The 21,489-nt window shown below is 36.8% G+C and overlaps 1 protein-coding gene across 3 annotated transcripts in view; it reads left to right on the top strand.

Moving 5' to 3' along the window:
- MAP3K20 (mitogen-activated protein kinase kinase kinase 20) overlaps window positions 1-21,489 on the top strand; it is a 222,411-nt gene that overhangs the window by 79,349 nt on the left and 121,573 nt on the right. For all 3 annotated transcript variants that reach the window (XM_027865834.1, XM_027865835.1, XM_027865836.1), the window contains exon 3: window positions 18,897-18,984. In XM_027865834.1, coding sequence (XP_027721635.1) covers window positions 18,897-18,984 — 88 coding nt within the window. The remainder of the gene's footprint in view (window positions 1-18,896; window positions 18,985-21,489) is intronic.

Here is a 21,489-nt window from a genome sequence, read left to right as displayed (position 1 = left end):
CAAAGAAGTTTATTTAGTTAGATGAATGTCAATCTTCATGGAGGTCTCTAATAGTAAGTGACAGAGCTCTTTCTTCATCCCTGTTCTATTTAAAAAAAAATCTTATCAGTGATTTGAATAAACCTATAGAAGGCATTCCTATCAAGTCTACAGATGACACAATGACAAATAGATGATAATAGCAGACAGAAAAAAATGGATTTTAAAAGAAGCTGACAGGTTAGATTGAGGGACTGCAGAAAGATAAAAGTGAATAGGAGTATGGAAAGGTTCTGTGTTTAGGCTTTAAAAAGATCAATTACATGTGTAACTGATAGAGGAGACCTAGCTTCACTTCATTTCACTAGCCATTAATAAAATGCCTATTCAATGAGAGCACTGAATAAGATATAAAGTTTTACTTTAGGTAAAAACGGGTTCCTGCCATCATGTATTTTATAGCCTAGTAGGGGAAATGATGTACACTATACAATCCAAAAGAACTAATATTTGGCAGTGGGGGTGAGGGGCAGGGAAGGGGGAGGAGGCTGTTACTGATTGGGAGAAAAAGAAAGTGAGGAGAGGAGTTTGGTCAAAGTTTCATGGAATAAATGTATTGAATTATTCTTTAAGGGATGGGAAGGATGACATTTCAGGCATAGGAAAAATTGTGAACAAAGGCACAGGGGTAGCAAATTATTGGAGCCTAGCAAACGTGAAGGAAAGTTATATGAAATAAAACTAAAAAGGTAAGGTGCTATGAAATTCCGTAGGGCCTTGAATGCTAGGAAAGGGATTATCTACTTTATTCAGTCAAAAGAGAGCTACTGAAAATTTTTGAGCCAATGAATGATATAAGCAGACCAAAGTATAAGTGTAATTTACCTAGATAGATTGGAAGGGGCAGTTTGGGAGAGTGCTGGATTAGGAAGAAGAGAATATGAATTCAAATCCCAGCTTGATCCAGTCACTTCATTTCTCTTGACTTTGGTTTTCTCATTTATAAAATTAATGTGTTAGATGAGATAACTTCTAGGGTTCATTCCAGCTCTAAATTTATGCTCTTGTGGGAAAAAAGTGTAGTTGGAAAGATATTTTAGTGGGCTGTTGTAAAAGTATAAGGGCACATGTTCTTAGAAATAGAGACACTAGGGGCAGCAGGGTGGCGTAGTGCAAAGAGCACCAGCCCTGGATTCAGGAGGACCTGAGTTCAAATCTAACCTCAGACACATAACACTTACTAGCTGTGTGACTCTAGGCAAGTCACTTAACCCCAATTGCCTCGCCAAAAAAAAAAAAAGAAAGAAAGAAAGAAAGAAAAAAAGAAGGAAAGAAAGAAAAAGAAATAGAGACACTGATAGGATTGAGAGGTAGAAAGAATGTTGGAGATAATCAGTTTATAGATGATGGAACTGAAACCCAACTAGGCTGAGTGACTTGCCTAGGCTCCAACAGGTAGCAATTAATAAAACTAAGATTCAAACTCAGGTCCTCTGTCTTGGTCTTTCCATTTTACCTTGTGGCTTGATAGGATAACGAATATATTAACTTTATAGTATAGTATATAGTATATATTATATTATACATTGTATATAGTGTAGTTATGTATATTGTATGTTATATCCATTACATATAAAATATATTGTCATTGAACAAATAGAGATTAATGACAATCCAAAGCATTAGTGGTTGTAACTGAAGCTGAGGTGAATGAAATTACTAAAGGAAACACTTGGGGAACACCCACCCCAAAGGGTCAAGAGAAGGAAAAGGAGATCCCCCCCCCCAAAAAAACTTAGACAAATAGGAAGATAACCAAAACATGCCTTTGAAACCAAGGCAGGAGAGGGTATTGAGAAAGAAGAAAGCAGATGGTCAATGATTCCAAAGTTTCAGAAGTTAGAGGATGGAGACTAGAAAAGAATAGTTAATGGAATTTGCAGATTAGAAGGTGGTTTGGTGGCTTTTGAGATAACTTTTTCTATGTGTGTGTGTTGGGAGGGGGGAGGTAATGGGAGAGGGCAAATTGGCTTGATCTGTGTATTTGAAAAAGTTCCAGGGTATTGAGTTGAAAAACATGCACAATTTGAGCCAATGAGGTGATAAGATTTTCAAAGAAGTTATGATTTTTTTTTTAACTTTAAGAAGTTAAGAGTGAGTTCGTAGGCTCCAATAATGGAAGAATAATGTCTAAATCAAGGAAATTAATATCCCCAGGGAGCTTTGTATTGGTTAGACCAAGTTTATAATTTTGTGTCTAGGCATGGGTGCCACAATTGGGAAGAACAAATAAAGACTATTTGGAAGAAAATGGCCAACAAATGTGTCTAAAATCCATGTTACATAAGACATGATCAAATATCATAAATCACAGATTTAGAGCTGGAAGAAAATTTAGGAATAAAGGGTGTTTAACATAGAAAAGACTAAGGAGAGACATTGTTTTTATTCACCAAAATGCTTAAAACAGTGTCTTATACATAGTAAGAGTTCAGTAAGTATTTGTTAAATTGGTAATGTTGCACTGAGTTGGTTTAGTTCCTCAAAGTACTTTTTATTCTACTTACCAAGTTAGAGTGTTAAAACAGATACTAAGCATGGATCAGACAGCTGGTGATATAGTGGATTGACCTCCAAGCCTGGAATCCAGAAGATGAGTTCAAATCTGGCTCTATTTGCCTCAGTTTTCCCAACTATAAAATGGGATAATAACAGCACCTACTTTGAAGGGTTATTGTGAGAATCAAATGAGAGAATATTTGTAAAGCACTTAGCCCAGTGCCTGACACATAGTACTATATCAATGCTTATTCCCATCTCTTCAGCATGATGGAATGAGGTTTCTGTTTTGAGGGTAGACAGTCTTTTCCAGTTTCTTTAGCTTTGACTTTCACTATGTAGAATATTTGATAGGAATAATATGAATTCAAAGGAACTTTCATAAATGGAAAGATGAAGATCAATAGGGATTAATCTAAGGTAATAATCATTACCATTTTATAGCACTTTGCTGTAAAATTTGCATATCCCCTCATTTGATCCAGACAACAAACTTGTAAGTTGCCCTCTATGAAGCAACCATTATTATGCACATTTTTACAGATGAGAAAGAAATCCAGACCTGAGATTTCATTGATATAGGAGACTTCTGTTGAGGAAACTTTCTCTGCCCATAAATACCTGCTCTTCAGTTTATAGTCTTAGAACTTAAGAACCCTGATCAATTTGAGAGAGAGGTGATGGTCTCAATATGCAGAATGAGGCATGGATGTAGCTAATGTTGGAATTTATATTGCTTGATTATACATATTGTTATGAGAGATAGGGTTTTTTTCTGATGTAGGAGGGAAATGGGAGAGGTAGGAAATAAATGCTTGTAATTGAAAAAAAAAATTAAATTATAGTCTCAAAGAGTTGTTTATGGCATTGAGAGGCTAATTAAGTTGCCTAGTCAGCATAGTTAGTATGTGTTAGAGGCAACCCAGGTATGTATTCCTTACAGGGGGGTAGGCTTTTTATCCACTACAATGCTGCCTGCAAAAAAGATAAAAGCATAGACATAGAGGAAGGATAAACTAAATATGTACCAATACAAAGGCCGAGAGATAATAATAGATATAAAAGCTGAACACAAGTTTTTAGGCACACATTTTTGAGGAAAGCAGTACTTAAGTTTAAAGGGGAAATATGATAGTGATGCACCCAAGTTGGAAAATAATATGCAGGGACATCTGGTCCTTTCATTATACAAAGACCTATAATTCTTTATCCTTCAAAGGGATAGTGATATGGAGATTGCTAAGATGGTTCACAGGGGAACCACAGAGACATGGATATATACAGCTCCAAAGCTTCTAGATTAAATGTAAAATTCAGGCAGTCATCTGGATGCTTTATCTACACAACTCCAGACATTTGGATGTTTCATCTACATTTTTTGGTATTGTGTCATTATCTAGACTTAGCCAAAAAAATGATTAAGGTCCTGGAAAAGATTTGTCTAGAAAGATTAAAGGGATTAGAATTATTCACCCTGAAGAAAAGGAGGTTGAAATTCAATGTAATAACATCTTCGTGTCAACTTAATGATGATGTACAAGTGTCACCAGAAGATTAGAAATGTTCGCCACATCCACTGACCAATAATGGGTGATGAGAAGGGAGGAAAGAGGTTCACCTTTCAACAGGAGGGATATAGGTTAGTTAAAAGCAGAGATGGGTTGATGACTGTTTAACAGGAGGTTGTGGATATAAGCACACACTTTTAAGTTTAATCTGTGTGATTAACACTTTCTTAAATTGAGACAATCAACCAATAATAAATCTATCCCTGATTTGTAACAATGCTGATTTCTGGAGTATAAATGCTTACGGTGAAAATTTAATAATCAGTTCTGCCAACACTCTTGCTAGAACACTCTTGGTTAAAAGGCAGGATTTTCTGGCTGGTGATAGTTGGTTGTCCTTCATTCTTGATGAGGACCAAAATGACACCACAATGTTGGAATCAAGATACAGTGTGTTCAACTGTGGTAAAGCTCTGAAGGTTTTCCACAGGTCAGGTATGAATAGTCCACCTGAACATTTGGAGTGGAAATGCCTCTAAATTTGCACATCTCATGTATCTTTTGAGCTACTGCAATTCTACTTTACTCATAGAATACAGCACCTTCTTTGAGGTGGGCACACCATGCTGGGCAGTCATTTGCCAGTGTCTCCCATGCCTCACAATCAATACCAAAGTTCTTCAGAGAGATCTTGAGAGTGTCCTTGTATCACTTCTTCTGACCACCGTATGCTGGCATACAATACTGGTAAATTTCCCTGGGCAACCAAATTTTGCCATAATTTTCTACAAACTCTCATGACTGATATATCAAAGGCCTTGATCAAATCAATGAATGTTGTATAGCAATCTCTGTTCTCCTCCTGGCATTTTTCCTGGAATTGTTGGGCAGCAAACACCATATCAACCATTCCTCTGCCCTTTCTAAAGCCACACTGGCTCTCAGGTAGATACCCATCTTCCAGGTCAAAGATCAGTCTATTAAGGAGGACTCTGGCAAGAATCCTGACAGGAATGACTAAGAGAGAGACACTCCTATGATTGTCATAGGACAACCTATTTCCTTAACTTTTATAGAGATGGACAATGGAAGCATCTTTGAGTTCCTGGGAGATAACCTCCTCTTGCTATATAACCTGGAAAATTTCCATCAGCTTTTGTATGAGCAGTGAACCCCCCTGCCTTATAAATCTCAGCTGGAATAGAATCAACACCGGGTGCTTTGCCAAATGAGAGGAGCCTAATGGCATTTAAAACCTCTTCTTCAGTTAGAAGTTTGCTAGAAAGGAATTGACTTCAAGCTGAGTTTTACAGTTAGTGACTTCAGCATTGATTGATGAAACTCTGTTGAGAACACTATGGAAATATTCAGCTCATCTCTCCAAGATCGTGTCCTTATCACTAATCAATGTGGCTCCATCAGCACTGGGTAGTTGAGATGTGCCACAGGTCTTTGGCCCATAAATAGCCTTCAGGGCATCATAAAAGAACTTTGGATTGTTATGATGAACAGAAAACTAAATTTCACCTGCCTTCTTACTGAGCCAAAAATCCTATATCTCTTAAGCTTCACTTCTACTTTACTTCTGGTGGAGTAAAACTCTGCCTTCTTAGAGACAGACAAACTGTCTTGCTGGTAAACTCTGTAGAGTTCTCATTTTTTGTTTAGCAGCTTCTGAATTTCCCCATCATTTTTGTCAAACCAATCTTGATGTTTGCAAGTGTTTTGACCCAGATGAGTAAATGCAGTGCTGTAAACCAAATTTCTGAAAGCTGCCCACTCTTTTTCTGCTCCCCTGTTGCCAACTGTGTGTTAGCCTCAGCTTTCCCTTCAAGTTAACAAGGAACTGTTTAGGCTTGGAGAAGCACTCTAATCTGCTTACATTAAGTCTTCTGGTAGTCATCTTGCCTTGGTGCCACTGCTTTTGTTGAATGCAGATATTTAGCCTGAAGAGGATAAGCCTATGATCAGTCTAGCACTCTGTACTACATATCATCTTCATCACTTTCACATCCTGTATATGATGGTTATTAAATACTAAAATAACTTATTAAGGGAGGTAGTGGGACCTCCTCTAGAAGCTTTTGAAAATAAGATTCTGATCTGTTTTCTGTTTGAGGGAGCTTGAGGGAGCATTTCTAAGAATAAAGACTAGAGTTGAAGGTCAAGGAAGGAAAAACTTCAAGGTCCCTCCCATTCAAAATGCTATCATTTTTATTAAGGGTTTATTAAGATTTTGTATCTATTATTGACAATTAATAAAAAAATGGCAAACAATTATTTATTGTGGGCAGTTCTCATTAGTCACTATTCAAACATACAAAAACTTATCATAGGAATAATAAAATCATTAATGTAGTTCCAGACTAGGGATAGATTGATACTTAAGAGCCAATCTAATCAGAGCACTAAGGCTGCTATAGGACATTTCAGACTTCTAAAAATAAGAATCAAGTTTGCCTAAATTCTTCTCATTGATTTTGTAGATTTCCACATGTAGATTGCCAAATGTGGCAAATATTTCTTTTCTGGAATGTAAACAATCAAATTCTGTTGCTCAGTTGAGTAATATTATAGAACACTTAGGGGTGTTCAGCTAATCAGATTGCTGGAGTAGCTGAAAATCCCTCAACCTATAATTTTGCATAGAGACGGGGTGCCTCATGCTGTGCAATTAACTAGTTTTATTAGCAATAAATTTGTTTGCTTCTGGCTGGCCCTGTGGTCTACCTCTGTAAAGAGCATTCTGAACTTGCTCCTGAACTAGCCAAGTATCAGAGCCAGCTAGTGAGGTCATGGTAATTCCTTAGAGGAATTCGTACTTACCTTATGTGACTAATCATTGACATTTCTTATGAGGGAAACATTAACTGCTGAGTACCCCAGGTAAGCCTTAAGGACAGGGATGGGCAACCTGTGGCCTCAGGCCACATGTGGCCCTCTAAGTGCTCAAGTGCAGCTCTTTGACTGAATCCAAACTTAACTATGTGTCCACACTTGGAGACCTACAGGGCCCTACATGTTGCCCATCCCTGCTTAAGGATTTTTCAGATCCATCATATCTTTATGAGGTAATAATCTGCCCTTCATAGTTTATAGCGTGCAGATATTCAATTCAATTCAATTAATTTTTATCAGGCAGTATACTAAACACTGGGGATGCAAATAATGAAAAGAGGTCTTTGCTCTATAGGAGTTTGCAATCTAATGGAGGAAGACAACACATGAAAGAGAGCTGGGAGGAGGATACCAGGAGGTACTTGGCAAAGGATAATCTCGTTCCATGGAGTTGAAACCCAGCAGAGCTACAGATAGATAGTGGAGTGAGCTGGAAGTCCAATTTCTGTCTTCTATTAAAAAAAAAAAAAAGCTTTGGGAGACATTTAGTGTTCCATTTTCCAGCCCTCCAATCAGAGGGGAGAGGAGTTTGAGGGAGTTGGAAAGGCATTGACTATCCAAAGCTGAGTTAGCAGCATGGTGTTGAGATACGTTTAAATGTAAGCTAATTTTAGGTAATGACAATTTCTATTAATGGATCGTCTAGTCAAAAACTTTCTCTCTTTTTAATCTTTTATTTAAGAGAGAGAAAAAAGAATATTACAGCATAATTCTTAGTCAAAGTTTACATGACATTATTAAAGATAAACAAAGTATGGGGGGGTGAGGAGGGAGGGATAGAATTTGAAACTCAAAACTTTAAATAAAAATGTTTTTTAAAAAATAAGCAAAATATGCAGGATGTCTCCAAGCTCTTAGTGTAGTTTTAAGCTATTAATGCTAATAAAACATTACTAATGATAATAATAAAGTTTTAATAATTATTTAAGCTAATAAAGCTTCAAACTACACTAAGACTTTAGGGAACCCTATGCAGTAAATTCCACAGTTGAATAATATTTATTCAGCACGTTTAATTCAATAAACATTGAGTGCTTATTTGTGCAGAGCTAAAAAAAAAAAGCTTAAATTTGATATTGTTATTGTCCTTGTCGAGCCTGCAGTTGTGGGGGGTGGCATATGCTATTGAGGAATGAAGGAGGGTGGTTCATACATGCCTCAACCTTCCCTGTGAGGTAGATTAGACAGCTTAAGTATGGTGGAGAGGTTGGGAGAAGATCAGGGGTGAGGAGAGAGAAGAAAAGATTTGAACCAATTGCTATAGAAATTGAGGTAAAGAAGCAAAAGAATAGAGAAGTCTTGTTGACTAATATTGAGAGAGCCTAAATGATGACAGGAATGATAAATTTGTAATTGGCAAAATCAGTTCAATTTCATGATTTTTATTCAGAACCTTGATGTAGCAACAGAGAAATCAGATAGTAGACTAGATTACTGTAAAATGAGGGTTCAACAAACATTTATTAAGTGCTGACTATGGATTGCCAGACATTGTATAAAGTGCCAAAGTCAGGAATGAAGATCGTCAGGGCAAAAAATTCTAATGCAATGCCTAGTAAAACATAGTAGATGCAGATAGACCATGGACAAGATATATATGGCAACAATTAAAGCCAGAGATGGACTAGAAGACAAGATGAGTCAAGGGACCCAAAAGTTATAATGGAGACAAAAGAGTATGTTTCATGTGAATGACAGAATAGGTGAAGTGGCAAGATAACAGGACTCTAGATTTTGGAAAGGTCAGTGCAGTTTTGAGAAGTGGTGTGTGACCAAAATTTTGTTGTTTTATTCAGTCATTCAGTCATGTCTGATTCTTCATGACCCCATATGGGGTTTTATTGGCAAAGATACTGGAGTGATTCACCATTTCCTTTCCAGCAAATTAGGCAAACAGAGTTTAAGTGACTTGTCCAGGGTCACACAGCTAGTGGGTATCTGAGGCCAGATTTGAACTCAGGTTTTCTTGTCTCCAGACCCAGTGCTCTATCCAATGAACCACTTACCTTCTTCCTGTCACCAAAATGTGAATAGAGAAAAAAGTTTTTGTTGTTTGAGGAATTTGTGGTGAGACTGTTAGTGGGTTCTGGAAGAGACTGAAGAAGGTCTCAAAGGTCCCTTCTACTATTAAATCTGTGATTGTACAATCCAATAAATCATCTCATCCAATCCCCTCATTGTATGAATGAGGAAATTCATATTTGGAGAGTCATACAATGTCAGTGCCCAAAGTCATACAGTGAGTTAGTGACAGAGCCAAGCCTAGATTAATAGGAGAGAACTTTTTCTAGGTTTGCTTTGATTTTACTGTTCACAAAATGGTTTCATACCTATTATCTTACCAAATTCTAATGTCAAACTTGCAAGAGAGGCTGGGCAGCAATTATCTACATTTTCTGGATGGGGAAGCTAAAAGTCTGAAAATTTAAGCTACTTGACCAAAGTCACATGGCTAGTAGAAATAGAATTTGAACCCAGGTCTCTTGACTGTCCTAGATCTCTTCCTTGTTAGTCAATATTTGACAAAAGGCTGATCTTTCAGAAGTTCCTATTTATAAATGAATTCAAGGCCTTACATTATAAAATATTAGTCCTCTGCAGTCATATCTCAGTTTTTAGCACCAAAAGCAATTTCCTTAGCAGCATACAAGTTTGTTAGCTGGAGATTTGGAGGTACTTTTGCCCACTGAACTCCTTCTAACTCACATATAAAATGTTTTTGCTCCTCATGCTGTCAGAATGACATTCTACACAAGCACTGTATTTGTATAAATCTAGTTTACCTTGGCTTTCTATGACTTTTTACAGTCTCCAAATGTTAAATCTTCACCATTTATTTCATTCAATTTCAGTTCTCCTCCAGTTTTGCCAGGTTAGCTTGCCCTTAGTAGGATATGTAACCAAAGAGCTCACCGTTTACTAGAGCAGCCTGTTCCTTGGAATCTGGCCTGAGTTGTTCTCTAAGAGGACAAATGAAGAAAGAGTAAGCTTTAATGCACCATAAAAAAAAATCATTGAGTCCTAATTTTTGTAGGTTCACAACATAAACAGTGATTAAAATGAAATTCCTCACCAGTCCTTCTTTATCTTCCAAAAAGTAGCACCAAAATGAGAGAAATGGCTGGTCAATTTAATCATTTTAGCTATGGTGGTTAAGGATGTTTCTCCAAAGAGAATTTCTTCATGGAACTAAGGAAAGCTACTTATTTGATTAGTTTAAAAGGAAAGAAATTTATTTCCCTCAAAGAGGCTCTACTTGGCAAAGGCTTAGCTACTAACCAACACTCCTTTTGATTTGAAGAGCACTTATCATGAACCCATTAGGTTTCAGTCACAAAGGTAGGCTGCAGGCACGTAAAGACAAAACAAACAAACAGCGCCTGACCTCAAGGACTTACATTCTTCTGTGGGGAAAGAATATATAACATAGATAAATAAATATAGAATACATACAAAATAAATACAAAGATATTGAAAGGAGGTAGAAGAACACTAGCAATTAGGGCATCAGGAAAGGCTCTGTTGGGGTTGAGCTAGGACATAAACACGAGACCAAAGACAAATATCAACAAAAATAGACCTTAGAGCTAGAAGGGACCCTAGAGGTCATTTAATCCAACTCCCGCATTTTACGCCTGAGGAAACTGAGGCCCAGAGAGATTGAGTGACTTGCTCAGAGTCACGTAGATTATCAGTAGCCGAACTATGCCTTTAATTGAAAGGGGCAGTATATGTTTTATTATTGTACCTGTAGTGTCCCAGACTAGCAGATGAGGGATTCTCCTGACCACTCTCACTATAACTAACATATCTCTGATACATTATATTTATACTTCAGCACTTCAGGGGCCTAGGATTTTTTCAATGTGAGATCTCCCTCCCCCAGTGAACATAACTCCCTGTGCCTTAATTGATGGCCTTTCTAAATTGCTGGGACCAAATCCATTCATTACTTGGTAGACAACTATCTGGTGGCAAACCTCTCTGCATTCATCTAGACTGATGTTTTTAGGATGGCTGTGTCCATTGTTGGGGCAGTCCTTGAAGCCTTTCCAAATGGCGGAACTCACTGAGCAGATGGTCTGCTAACAGAGAAGCCAGGGTTACTCCCATGCTACTAGGAACCATTAGAGGAGCACTTTGGTGAAGGATGCTTTATTATGATACAAAGAAATAATCTAGTAAGCTTCATTGATGAACCTGAGGACCTGTCAGTCACATTTTGGGAGGGAAAAAGACCAACCATTTTCTTTATAGCTTTAAAGTTTACTATTTGTCACTTTAACTGGGCTACTGAAGTGGCCTCTGAATCTAACATGAGAGTTCCAAAGGCCATGACTCATATGTGACACTGATCATTAAGTATAGGACAGAAAATGTTTTGGAAATAGCACAAGCCTACTCTTTAAGTTCTACTTGTAGTACAGCATTGCTGGGAGTGGGTCAAGGGGCTGGTTTTCTCCCTTACTGTACAAGTAGGAAGCAAGTTTTTCTTTTTTTTTTTTTTTGAGGGAGGTAGTAGACTAGTAATGATAGTGGTAGAGTAAAAATGCAATGAATGAAACATTTGCTTATTTCTGCATTAATTAGAACAGAGGGCTTGAAAATTGTTAAACTTAAACTTGCCCAAAGACATACCCAGAAAGTTGCGGGTATTTGGCTTTATCCATTTATACTTGCTGTCTAAAGAATTCTAATATCAATGTTATCATCTTTTTCCCTGCCCCCCCAAATTTCTGAAATAGTAGGGGTGTCAGCATAATAGGAGGAGTGAAACTGGAAGATGTAACCATATAACTGAATCTAGGGCTGTGGCTGGAAGGAAGGAAGGAAGGGAAGAAAGGAGAGAAGGAGGAAGAGAAAGAGTGTGGAAGGAAGGAAAGAAGAGAGAAAGGTAAAGAGGGAGGGAAGGGAGAAGGGGAAGATTTCTTATTAAATGCTTAATTAATGTTTTATTAAATATGCCCAGGACTGGGGTTTCAAATAGAAAAATAAAGATAGTCTTTTCTGCAGGGTAGATGGTAGTCCAAAGGGTACAATGCTGGTATCAGTGGGTTGACCAGTCCTGGGGAGGATTCAAATTCATCCCCATGCATTCTGAGCTCCTAGGGGATCACACTTCCAGGAGCATATCTTTGAAGACCAGACTAAATTGAGGTTGGTACAAATCTAAATTGAGGTTGCTAAGGGTTGGATTGTGGATTAGAGTTGGAAAGGCTAAGGAATATAGCCCTGCCACAAACTCAGTAATACCTTAGGGCAGAGGTATGAAATGAGACAACACTCTGGAGAGGGTCTGAACCAGATTAAAATGTAATTGGGAAAGACTTAACATAGTAAAAAATTTTTAAAAATATAGACAATATGTGGTTTTCTAAAGTCAATTAGCAGCCTTCAGAGATCCTTATGTATAATTTAGTGACCTCCATTTCTATTTGAGTTTAACTCTACTGCCTTTGGGTGGCTAGGTGGCAGTGTACAGAGTCTGGAACACAGGTCTGGAGTCAGGAAGACCTGAATCCAAATCTGGCTTCAGACACTTACTAGCTGTGTGACCTTGGGCAAGTCACTTAATGCTTTTGCCTTAGTTTCCACATCTGACAGATGAGCTGGAAAAGGGAATGGCAAATCATTCCAGTATCTTTGCCAAGAAAGCCCCAAATGGGGACACGACTGAAAAAACAGAATAACAACAACAAGGAAAACTGCCTTAGGGGTTTCTTGAATAGTACTAAGCATCAAAGGTTTGCTTCATATATAACACAAGTATTCATGCAGAGTGGGGCTATATCCAGTTGTCCTGATCTATATCTTGCCACTGGACCAGTGAGGTGGATGACATTGCACAGCCCTCCCTCACTTAAGTCCAATTCATTTGCATGTCATTTCATCACCTCCCTGATGTTGTGGTCCTCTTTGAAAACAAAGGACAAACAGCGACAACATTCATGGAGAACATTAGTCCTATAAAAGGCACTCAAGAAGGTGAGCTTTTTTGAAAACCTTGGAAGCCAGGTGTGATTTTACCCTTTGCAATCCTTGTACTGGGGAAGGTTCAGGCTGGTGGTTAATTTGAACTTGGGAGTTCTGAACTTCATTAGGCTAAGCCAGGAACCACCTTCTTCCCTTCTCCATGATATTACTAGAGGATTTGCAAAATGAGTCAGCACTAAGAATGGCACCATTATTGTGGGTCTTCATTTGGGGATGACAGGATAGGGAACCAGACTGCTCAATGAGGGGCAAAGCAGCTCAGGTTGGAGCTAGACCAGGTCAAATCTACAATGCTAATCATCAGTTCGATAGGGCCTATTTCCAGCCTGGGCCAGATTAGGAGACCTATCTCAAAAAAATGAAACAAAACAAAAACAAAAAAACTTGGACTTTCCTGTGACTAAAAAGAGCCACAGTGTACCCATTAAAACTCAGTCCCCAAACTGGATTTTATACTCATCCACATTGAGCTAATGAAGCTAAATTCTAGGACTGGGGTTATATAATTGACTATACTACCATACTTAAGGGACACAAAGTTAGTAAATCCTATATATACATTTTCAGGAAGAATTTTGAAAACTTCCATCCTTCACAATCTTCTATTCCCCTTTTCTGAGTAAACATTTACAAATTTAAGGAGGTGCAATATCTACAACATTATTTACACTCTGAATATCACTATCACCTGATAGTATGAACAAAACCAAAGAACCCCTTTTTTCCTTCTCTGTAACATCATTAGAGAATTTGCAAAATGAGTTAAATGAAGCATATAATGGCCTAAGAATCTACCAGGATCATATATTTCAGAGCAGCTAAAGGAAGCAGATGCTCCAGCAATAGGGTATACATCATTTAAACAAACACCAAGAGTTATGAATGGTGGTAGGTGGAAAATATAGGAACTTTGTTTTTAGCACTCAGCAGAGCCTAAGATCTAGCCTAGAAATGATCTTGTTGATTGCTAGTCTGATCCAGAGTAATGCCAGGAGCGCTGTCCAAATTCATGGATATATCTACTGATTATGATCTGCTTCTGGTCAGGCCTGGGGCAAGTGAAGAAAGAGTTTCATTCAATGGGTTGACCAGGCCTGGGGAGGACTAAAATCCATGCCCATGCATTCTTAAGCTCCTGGGGGAATCATACTTCTAGGAGCATATCTTTGAAGACCAGACTAAACTACTTGAAATGACCCTGAAAAGTGTAGGTACTCTTAAGACACTTTGCTATGAGCAGAGGTTGTCAAATTCCACTTGGCCTGAAGTCAGGAAGACTCATCTTCCTGAGTTTAAATCTGTCCTCAGACACTTACTAGCTGACCCTGGGCAAGTCACTTAACCCTGTTTGCCTCAGTTTCCTCACCTGTCAAATGAGCTGGAGAAGGAAATGGCAAACCACTCCAGTAACTCTGCCAAGAAAACCTCAAAATAGGATCACAAAGAGTTGAACACGACTGAAATGACTGAAAACAAATCAATATGGGACTGCGGGGATCTGTTTCTATTTTGCTTTTGATACCACTGGTCTAAAGTGCCTTGGGCCCTGGAAACGGGTCCTATTTGGCATTCTCGGTGTTCATTGAAGCTAAAGAATAAAGCTGGAGACTTTGCACATCCCTGCCTCACTTAAATTCAATACACTTGCAAGTCAAGATATTACCTTCCTGATGTCATTGGTCCTCCTCGAGAATGGACAAATAACAACAAGAATTCATTGGAGGGGGGCAGCTAGGTGGCACAGTGGATAGAGCTCCAACCTTGGAGTCAGGAGGACCTGAGTTCAAATCCGACCTCAGACACATGACTCTTACTAGCTGTGTGACCCTGGGCAAGTTACTTAACCCCGATTGCCTCACCAAAAAACAAAACAAAAAACAAAACAAAACAATTCATTGGAACAATGGTGACCTAGGTTGGAACCTTTCCCTTTCCTTCATTACATTCTTTGTCTGGAGATTTAAGACTATAGAATGTTGAAAGAAACAGCAGCAACAAAAGTAACCAACAACCTTCCTTTAAAACAGAAGTATTATATCTTTGACTTTTAAAAAAAATCTGTATTTATGATGTAATCAGAGAATTTCTGTTGTGGAAACTTCTACAGATGCAGATCTGCAACTGGGCTATTTAATAACGTATAGTCTTATAGAGTTGCCTGGGACAGTAAGAAATCAAGTGACTTTCCTGTGGTCACCTAGTTAGTAGATGTGACAGGCAGAATTTGAAAGCCAGTTCTTTCTGATTTTAAGGCCAGTCCTTTTTCCAACCATGCCTTGATGCCTTTTCCTACTCTTGGACTCATAGAATTTAAAATTTAGAGCCAAAAGGGATATTAGAGATTGTCTAATTTAACCCCTTCATTCTACAGATAACAGAGCTGCTGTTTAGAGTTTAGAAGACTTGCTTATGGTCACAAGGATAGTGAGTAGCAGAGCTGGGGAATCTAACCCATATTCTGAAAGTCAAAATCCAGTACTCTTTGTAGTATCACTGTGCCTCATTGTCAGTGCCTGGTCGTGATTAGAGTGGTGGATTCTCCAAAATAATTCAGAGATAAAGTGGGAGAGCAAGTGACAGTTGAGGAGATAGTTTGGAACAAGATAGAGGATGTGAATATAATTGGTGGACTTGGTTATCTGAATCATACTAAATATCAGTAGGCTGCTTTCAGTATCTTTCCTTTCTTTCACAAAAAGAACTGACTTTCTTTTTACTTAAATGTGTTTAAGAAAATGTAGTATTTCTAACCTAAGTCTATACAGACTTTTTCTAAGATGCCTGAATTAATATGCATGTGTAGTTGAAGTAGCGCAAACCTGAAAGCTGGAGAGAGACTGCACTGTCATCCAGCAGTTTACTGCTTTTCTTAAAGAAATCAGGATATGACTTGGATTGGGAAGAAAAAAAATTTGTGAAATGAGGGCAGGAGACTAACACTCAACATTTATTAATTCAATGTTCTGTTGGAAATCTTTCCAAAGGATTCCAAAAGAAGGGAGTTAAAACCATGAGATTGACCAATGTATCCATCTTGGGGGTGGAGGCTGGTGTAGCAGAAATTATAAATCTTGCTACAGGCTAAATTATCAACTTCCAAATCCATGTATGAGCTGGTTGGAGCAGACCATCTCTAAAATCCCTTTCATTTATAACAATTCATGAGTCTGTTACTCTATTTGTAAGGTATAGTTATAAGATGAAAACTACTGAATTCCTGTGTTGATAGATCTTTGGTCACTCAGGCACTACTATCAGAAGAGGACCTCTTAAGTGCCTGGGAAGACTCATCCATGTGATTTTACAAGGCCCATCTAGGTGGGCTTCTTGATTCCTGCATCCTTTATTGTTATTTCACCATTATTTCATAATACCTCATATTTACATTCTCTTCAATGGTTTTCAAAGAGCTTTATATACATTATCTCATTGGATCAACCTAGTACACAGAACAATAGTGATAGGTTAGATACAGGTAAGTTCCATATGGGTCCATAGTTATTGTTAGCAAATCATTCATCATTATTTCATAAGATCATAGAGTTTTTTTAATATAGAAAGACCTTTAGAATGATAACCATTGCTCTAACTCCCACATTTTATGAATGGGGATACTGAGCCCTAGAGAAGTGAAATGACTTTCCCAACATCACAAAGATAATACATAGTGTGCAAACCTAGTTCTCTTGACTCTAAATCTAGTGTTGTTTTTCATACACCATACTAGCCTTTTAAAGGACAATGATGCCCATATCAAAGCTATTGAATTACACCTCCTTTTTCTAATACTTGTCTAATTTTAATAATCTAGATGTATTATCAAAAGGACATTTTATTTTTAGAACATCAATATTAATATCTATATTATAATATTAAATTATAATTATATATTTATATGAGTGTATATTTATTTATATTAATATTTTCCAATTATATTTTTAAAAATATTTAACATACATTTTTTAAAATTTTGAGTTTCAAATTCTCTCCAACCTGCTCACCCCTCCCCCATTTCTTGAGAAAGCAAGCAATATGATATTGATTATACATGTGAAGTCATGCAAAATATATTTTCATATTAGCCATGTTACAAAAGAAAGCACACACATGCACACACACACACATATACACACACACACAAAGAAAGTAAAAAACACATGCTTCAATCTGTACTCAGTTCATCAGTTCTGTCTCTGGAGATGGATAACATTTTTCATCATGGGTCCTTTGAAATTGTCTGTGATCATTATCTATCAAAATAGCTAAAACTTTCAAAGTTGATCATTGTTACAATATTGCTGTTACTATATACAGTGTTCTCCTGATTCTGCTCACTTCACTTCGCATCAGTTCATGTAAGACTTCCCAGGTTGTTGTGAAGCCATCCTGAACATTCTTTCTTATAGAACAATAGTATTCCATCACAATCATATAACACAACTTGTTTAGCCATTCCCCAATTGATGAGCATCCTCTCAATTTCTAATTCTTTATCACTACAAAAAGAGTTGCTATAAATATTTTTGTACAAATAGATCATTTTCCCTTTTCTCTAATCTCTTTGGGATACAGACCTAGTAATGGTATTGTTGGGCCAAAGGGTAGACACAGTTTTATAACCTTTTGGGAATAGTTCAAGTTGTTTCCAGAATAGTTATACCAGTTCACAGCTCCACCAATAGAGCATGTGTCCCTATTTTTCCACATCCCTTCCAGCATTTGTCATTTTCTTTTTCTATCCTATTAGCTAATCTGATAGGTGTGAAGTGGTATCTTAGAATTGTTTTAATTTACATTTCTTTAATCAATAGTGATTTTGAGTGTTTTTTCATGTGACTATTGACAGTTTTAATTTCTTCTTAAAATTGCCTGTTCATATCTTTTGACCATTTATCAATTGAGGATTCACTCATATTTTCATAAATATGAATTTTAGCACACTATATATTTGAGAAATGAGGCCCTAATCAGAGAAACTAGCTATAAAAATTTTTTCCTCCAGTTTCCTGCTTTCTTTCTAGCTTTGACTGCATTAGTTTTATTTGTACAAAAACTTTTTAATCTCATATAATCATAATTATACATTATATAAAAATCATACATTATTTCTCATTAACTTTTCTATCTCTTATTTGCTCATGAATTCTTCCGTTATTCAGAAATTTGAGAGGTAGGTTTTTTAATACTCCCCTAATTTATTTATGATATCCTCCTTCATATTTAAATCATTCATCCATTTTGACCTTTTCTCTGCATATGGTGTGAGGTGTTGGTCTATTTCTAGTTTTTGCCAAATTGCTTTCCAATTTTCCCAGCAATTTTTGTCAAATGGTGAGTTCTTGCTCCCAAAGCTTGGATCTTTGAATTTAACACTAGATAATCATGGTCATTTAAACTGTGTATTGTGTACCTAATCTATTCAACTGACAAAAGGATATTTTTAGAATTTATTTTTGTTCCTACAGAAAGAGGAAACTCTTCAGACTACTCTGTTGGCTAAGATAAGCACCGTGTATTTAACAAAAATAAACAAAACAAAAAATCTGTCCAGGAAGAAAGACTACAAAAGAATGTTTCATGCATTCATGTTCACCAGTTTGGTCTCCCAAAAGACATAGAACATAGCATAGGTAAAAGTGCTTCAGATGTATTACCAAGTAAAAATTTGGGAAAACCCTTATAGTAACAACCCTTCAACATATTATAGCACACTTAGCATTGCAAAAGCACCTGCCAAAATGTTTTTATTCTAAATACTTAATGGAAATTTTTATTTCCTAAAGTGCTATGAAAGACAGTTTTTCAAAAGTCAACAGGCTTTTGCATAAAGAACTTGTGTATATTTAGAGAAAACAAAAGACTGAGATGGTCAGAAACTGAAAAATTCTGATTTACTAGAATATTGTATACCTATGAAAATTGTACTGATATCCAAATTTGTCTTTGATTTTTCAACAGGCAGAAATACTTAGTATCCTCAGTCACAGAAACATCATCCAGTTTTACGGAGTAATTCTTGAACCTCCCAACTATGGTATCGTAACAGGTAAGAACGCCTTTATTAGTACAGAGGCTTTTCTTTTCTTTCCACAATTTACAAGGCTTTTTGCTCCAAGTATGTTTAAATGCTTAGCACTAGATACAGTTATGAACTGTATTCTACTGTCAGATGTCACTTTTGTTGCCATAAAGCATTAATAAAACTGATTATATCAATATAATTAGGAATGGTGTTTCTACTTCTACCCATGTTTAATTGTGCTAATTATATCTGAGTAAATGCTATTTAAATGCACTTGCAGCTGCAATACCAATATTTGAAGGTGCTGTTTAACTAAAATTTCATTTAATTAGTTGAAATGAGTGATGCTTTTTGCAACTCTGTGACCTTTTACAAATTAAGATTTCTTGAGCTATTCATGTTATAACTCTTTGCAAGGCATTTTAATCCCATTAGAGCATTCTTACTTCAAGGTCTCTGACATGAGAACAGTATTTTTCACATTTGGTCATTTGAGTTGATAATGACCTTGATCTAAATCATCAGTTAATTAGGAGCAGCAGTTTAGAACTAGGTGAAAATATATTTTCTAAAATGGACCATGTAGAAAATTTTGCACTTTTTTTTTGTACTTTGTGCTTGTATGTATTTCTATTCTGCAGTGAGAAATTGTTAAGACTACAGTGTTGGCTATGATAACCACAGGATTTAATTTTAAAGAGCCTCTGACATTTCTAACAAGAAGACCTTTAAAATAGTATAGCCTTCTCTTTTAGAGTCATGTGAAGAGTTTGGGAGACATTGGTTCAAGTTGGATATAAAAATTTTAATTACTCGACATTATCATGTAGCAAAAGTAGATGTGATCAGTAATTTAATTCTTTCATCACAGGTCTAATTTTAATTAAAATCCCACTTTTTTTTTGAAGACTGACAATAATCTTATATACTTAGGTCTAAGTAGGATGTCATTGAGTTGTTGAGTTCATTGGTCCACCCTAAGATAGGACTTTTCCTTATTCTCAAATATTTCTCTAGTGTCCAAAATAACTTATATTGTGTATGTGTAAATATTGTACAATTTAAAATGTGTACTACAGAATGGAATCTCCTTGAAGGCAGATAGTATTTCACTTTTGTCTTTGTATCCCAACACATAGAACCCTACTTGACACATTGTCATCACTTTATAAACTTGTTGATTTGTCAATTACATGTAAACTATCTCCAAAAGATTATTATCTCTTTTTTTCTTTAATGTCTCCACAAATTCCCAATTCTATACTAAGTTATAACTTCCTTAATACATTTCTCCTTTTTCATTCTTATATTTCATATTCTGTAGTCTTTATTACATTCACAGTGAATTAAGCCTTACCCTCCACATGAGATTCTAGAATCAGAGCTCAACAAGATATTTTCATGTTCTGAGGGAATTTATGACAAATGATCATTTAAGGAGAAGACATATCCACTCCAATACCAGCCCAGAGCCTTAAACATGGGAAATAATTTGTAAATGTTTGTTGAATGATGTTGAATTGATTTGAATCAGTCATTCAGATAAAAACATCCCTGGAGTACTCCTCCATTGTACTAACAGCAGTGTATTAAAGAAATGAGAATGAACTCTAAAAGAGCTGCCCCCAAAGAGATTACAATCAAATCAAAGCCATATATATATATAGCAAAAGCAGTAGTACTATCAGTAGCAACAGCAGCAGCAGTAGTAGTGGTAGTGGTAGCAGTAGTAATAGTAGAAGTAGTTGTGGTGGTAGTGGTGGTAGTAGTAGTAGTAGTAGTAATAGTAGTAGTAGTAGTAGCATTAGCAGCAATAGTAGTAGTAGCAGTGGGAGGAGGAGGAGGAGGAGTGTAGTGTATTAGCAGCAGCAGTAGTAGTAGTAGTAGAAGTGGTAATAGCAGTAGTGGTATCAATAGTAGCAGTGGTACTGGTGGTAGTAGCAGTAATAGTAGTAGTGATAGTAGAAGTATAGTAGTAGTGGTGGTAGTGGTAGCAGTAGTAGCAGTGGTTGTAGTAGCAGTGATAGTAGTAGTAGTTGTAGTGGTAGTAGTAATGATGGTGGTGGTGGTAGTAGTAGTAATAGTTGTAGTAGTAGTAGTAGTATTTAACATGGCAGTGGGTAGAGAGCTGGCCTCAAGGGCCAGAAAACCTGAGTTCAAGTCTTTCCTCTGGCACATACTATATTTGTGATCCTGGGCAAGAAATTTAACTTCTTAGTGCCTCAAGCAACTATAACAACTTTAAAACTAGAGAAGAGTCTGACCTCCACTGGTGAAGGGATTTAGTTTCTTCTTCTTAGGGTTCCCTCTATCAATGACACCACAGATATCGTATTCCTATATGGCTTTAAAGTTTACAAAGTGGTTTTATATACATTATCTCATTTGAGCCTAACAATTACCCTGTGAGATAGGGGCTGTGGATATTACCCATTTTTGTTGTTGTTCAGTTGCATCTGACTCTTTGTGACCCCATTTGGGATTTTTCTGGCAAAAATATTGGAGTGGTTTTCCATTTCCTTCTCCAGC

The sequence above is a fragment of the Vombatus ursinus genome, unplaced genomic scaffold (assembly GCF_900497805.2).
Source record: "Vombatus ursinus unplaced genomic scaffold, bare-nosed wombat genome assembly UNPS02014779.1, whole genome shotgun sequence".
In the NCBI taxonomy this organism is placed as follows: domain Eukaryota; kingdom Metazoa; phylum Chordata; class Mammalia; order Diprotodontia; family Vombatidae; genus Vombatus; species Vombatus ursinus.
The sequence above is the reverse complement of the archived record's forward strand: the minus strand, read 5'-3'. Positions and strand labels throughout refer to the sequence as shown.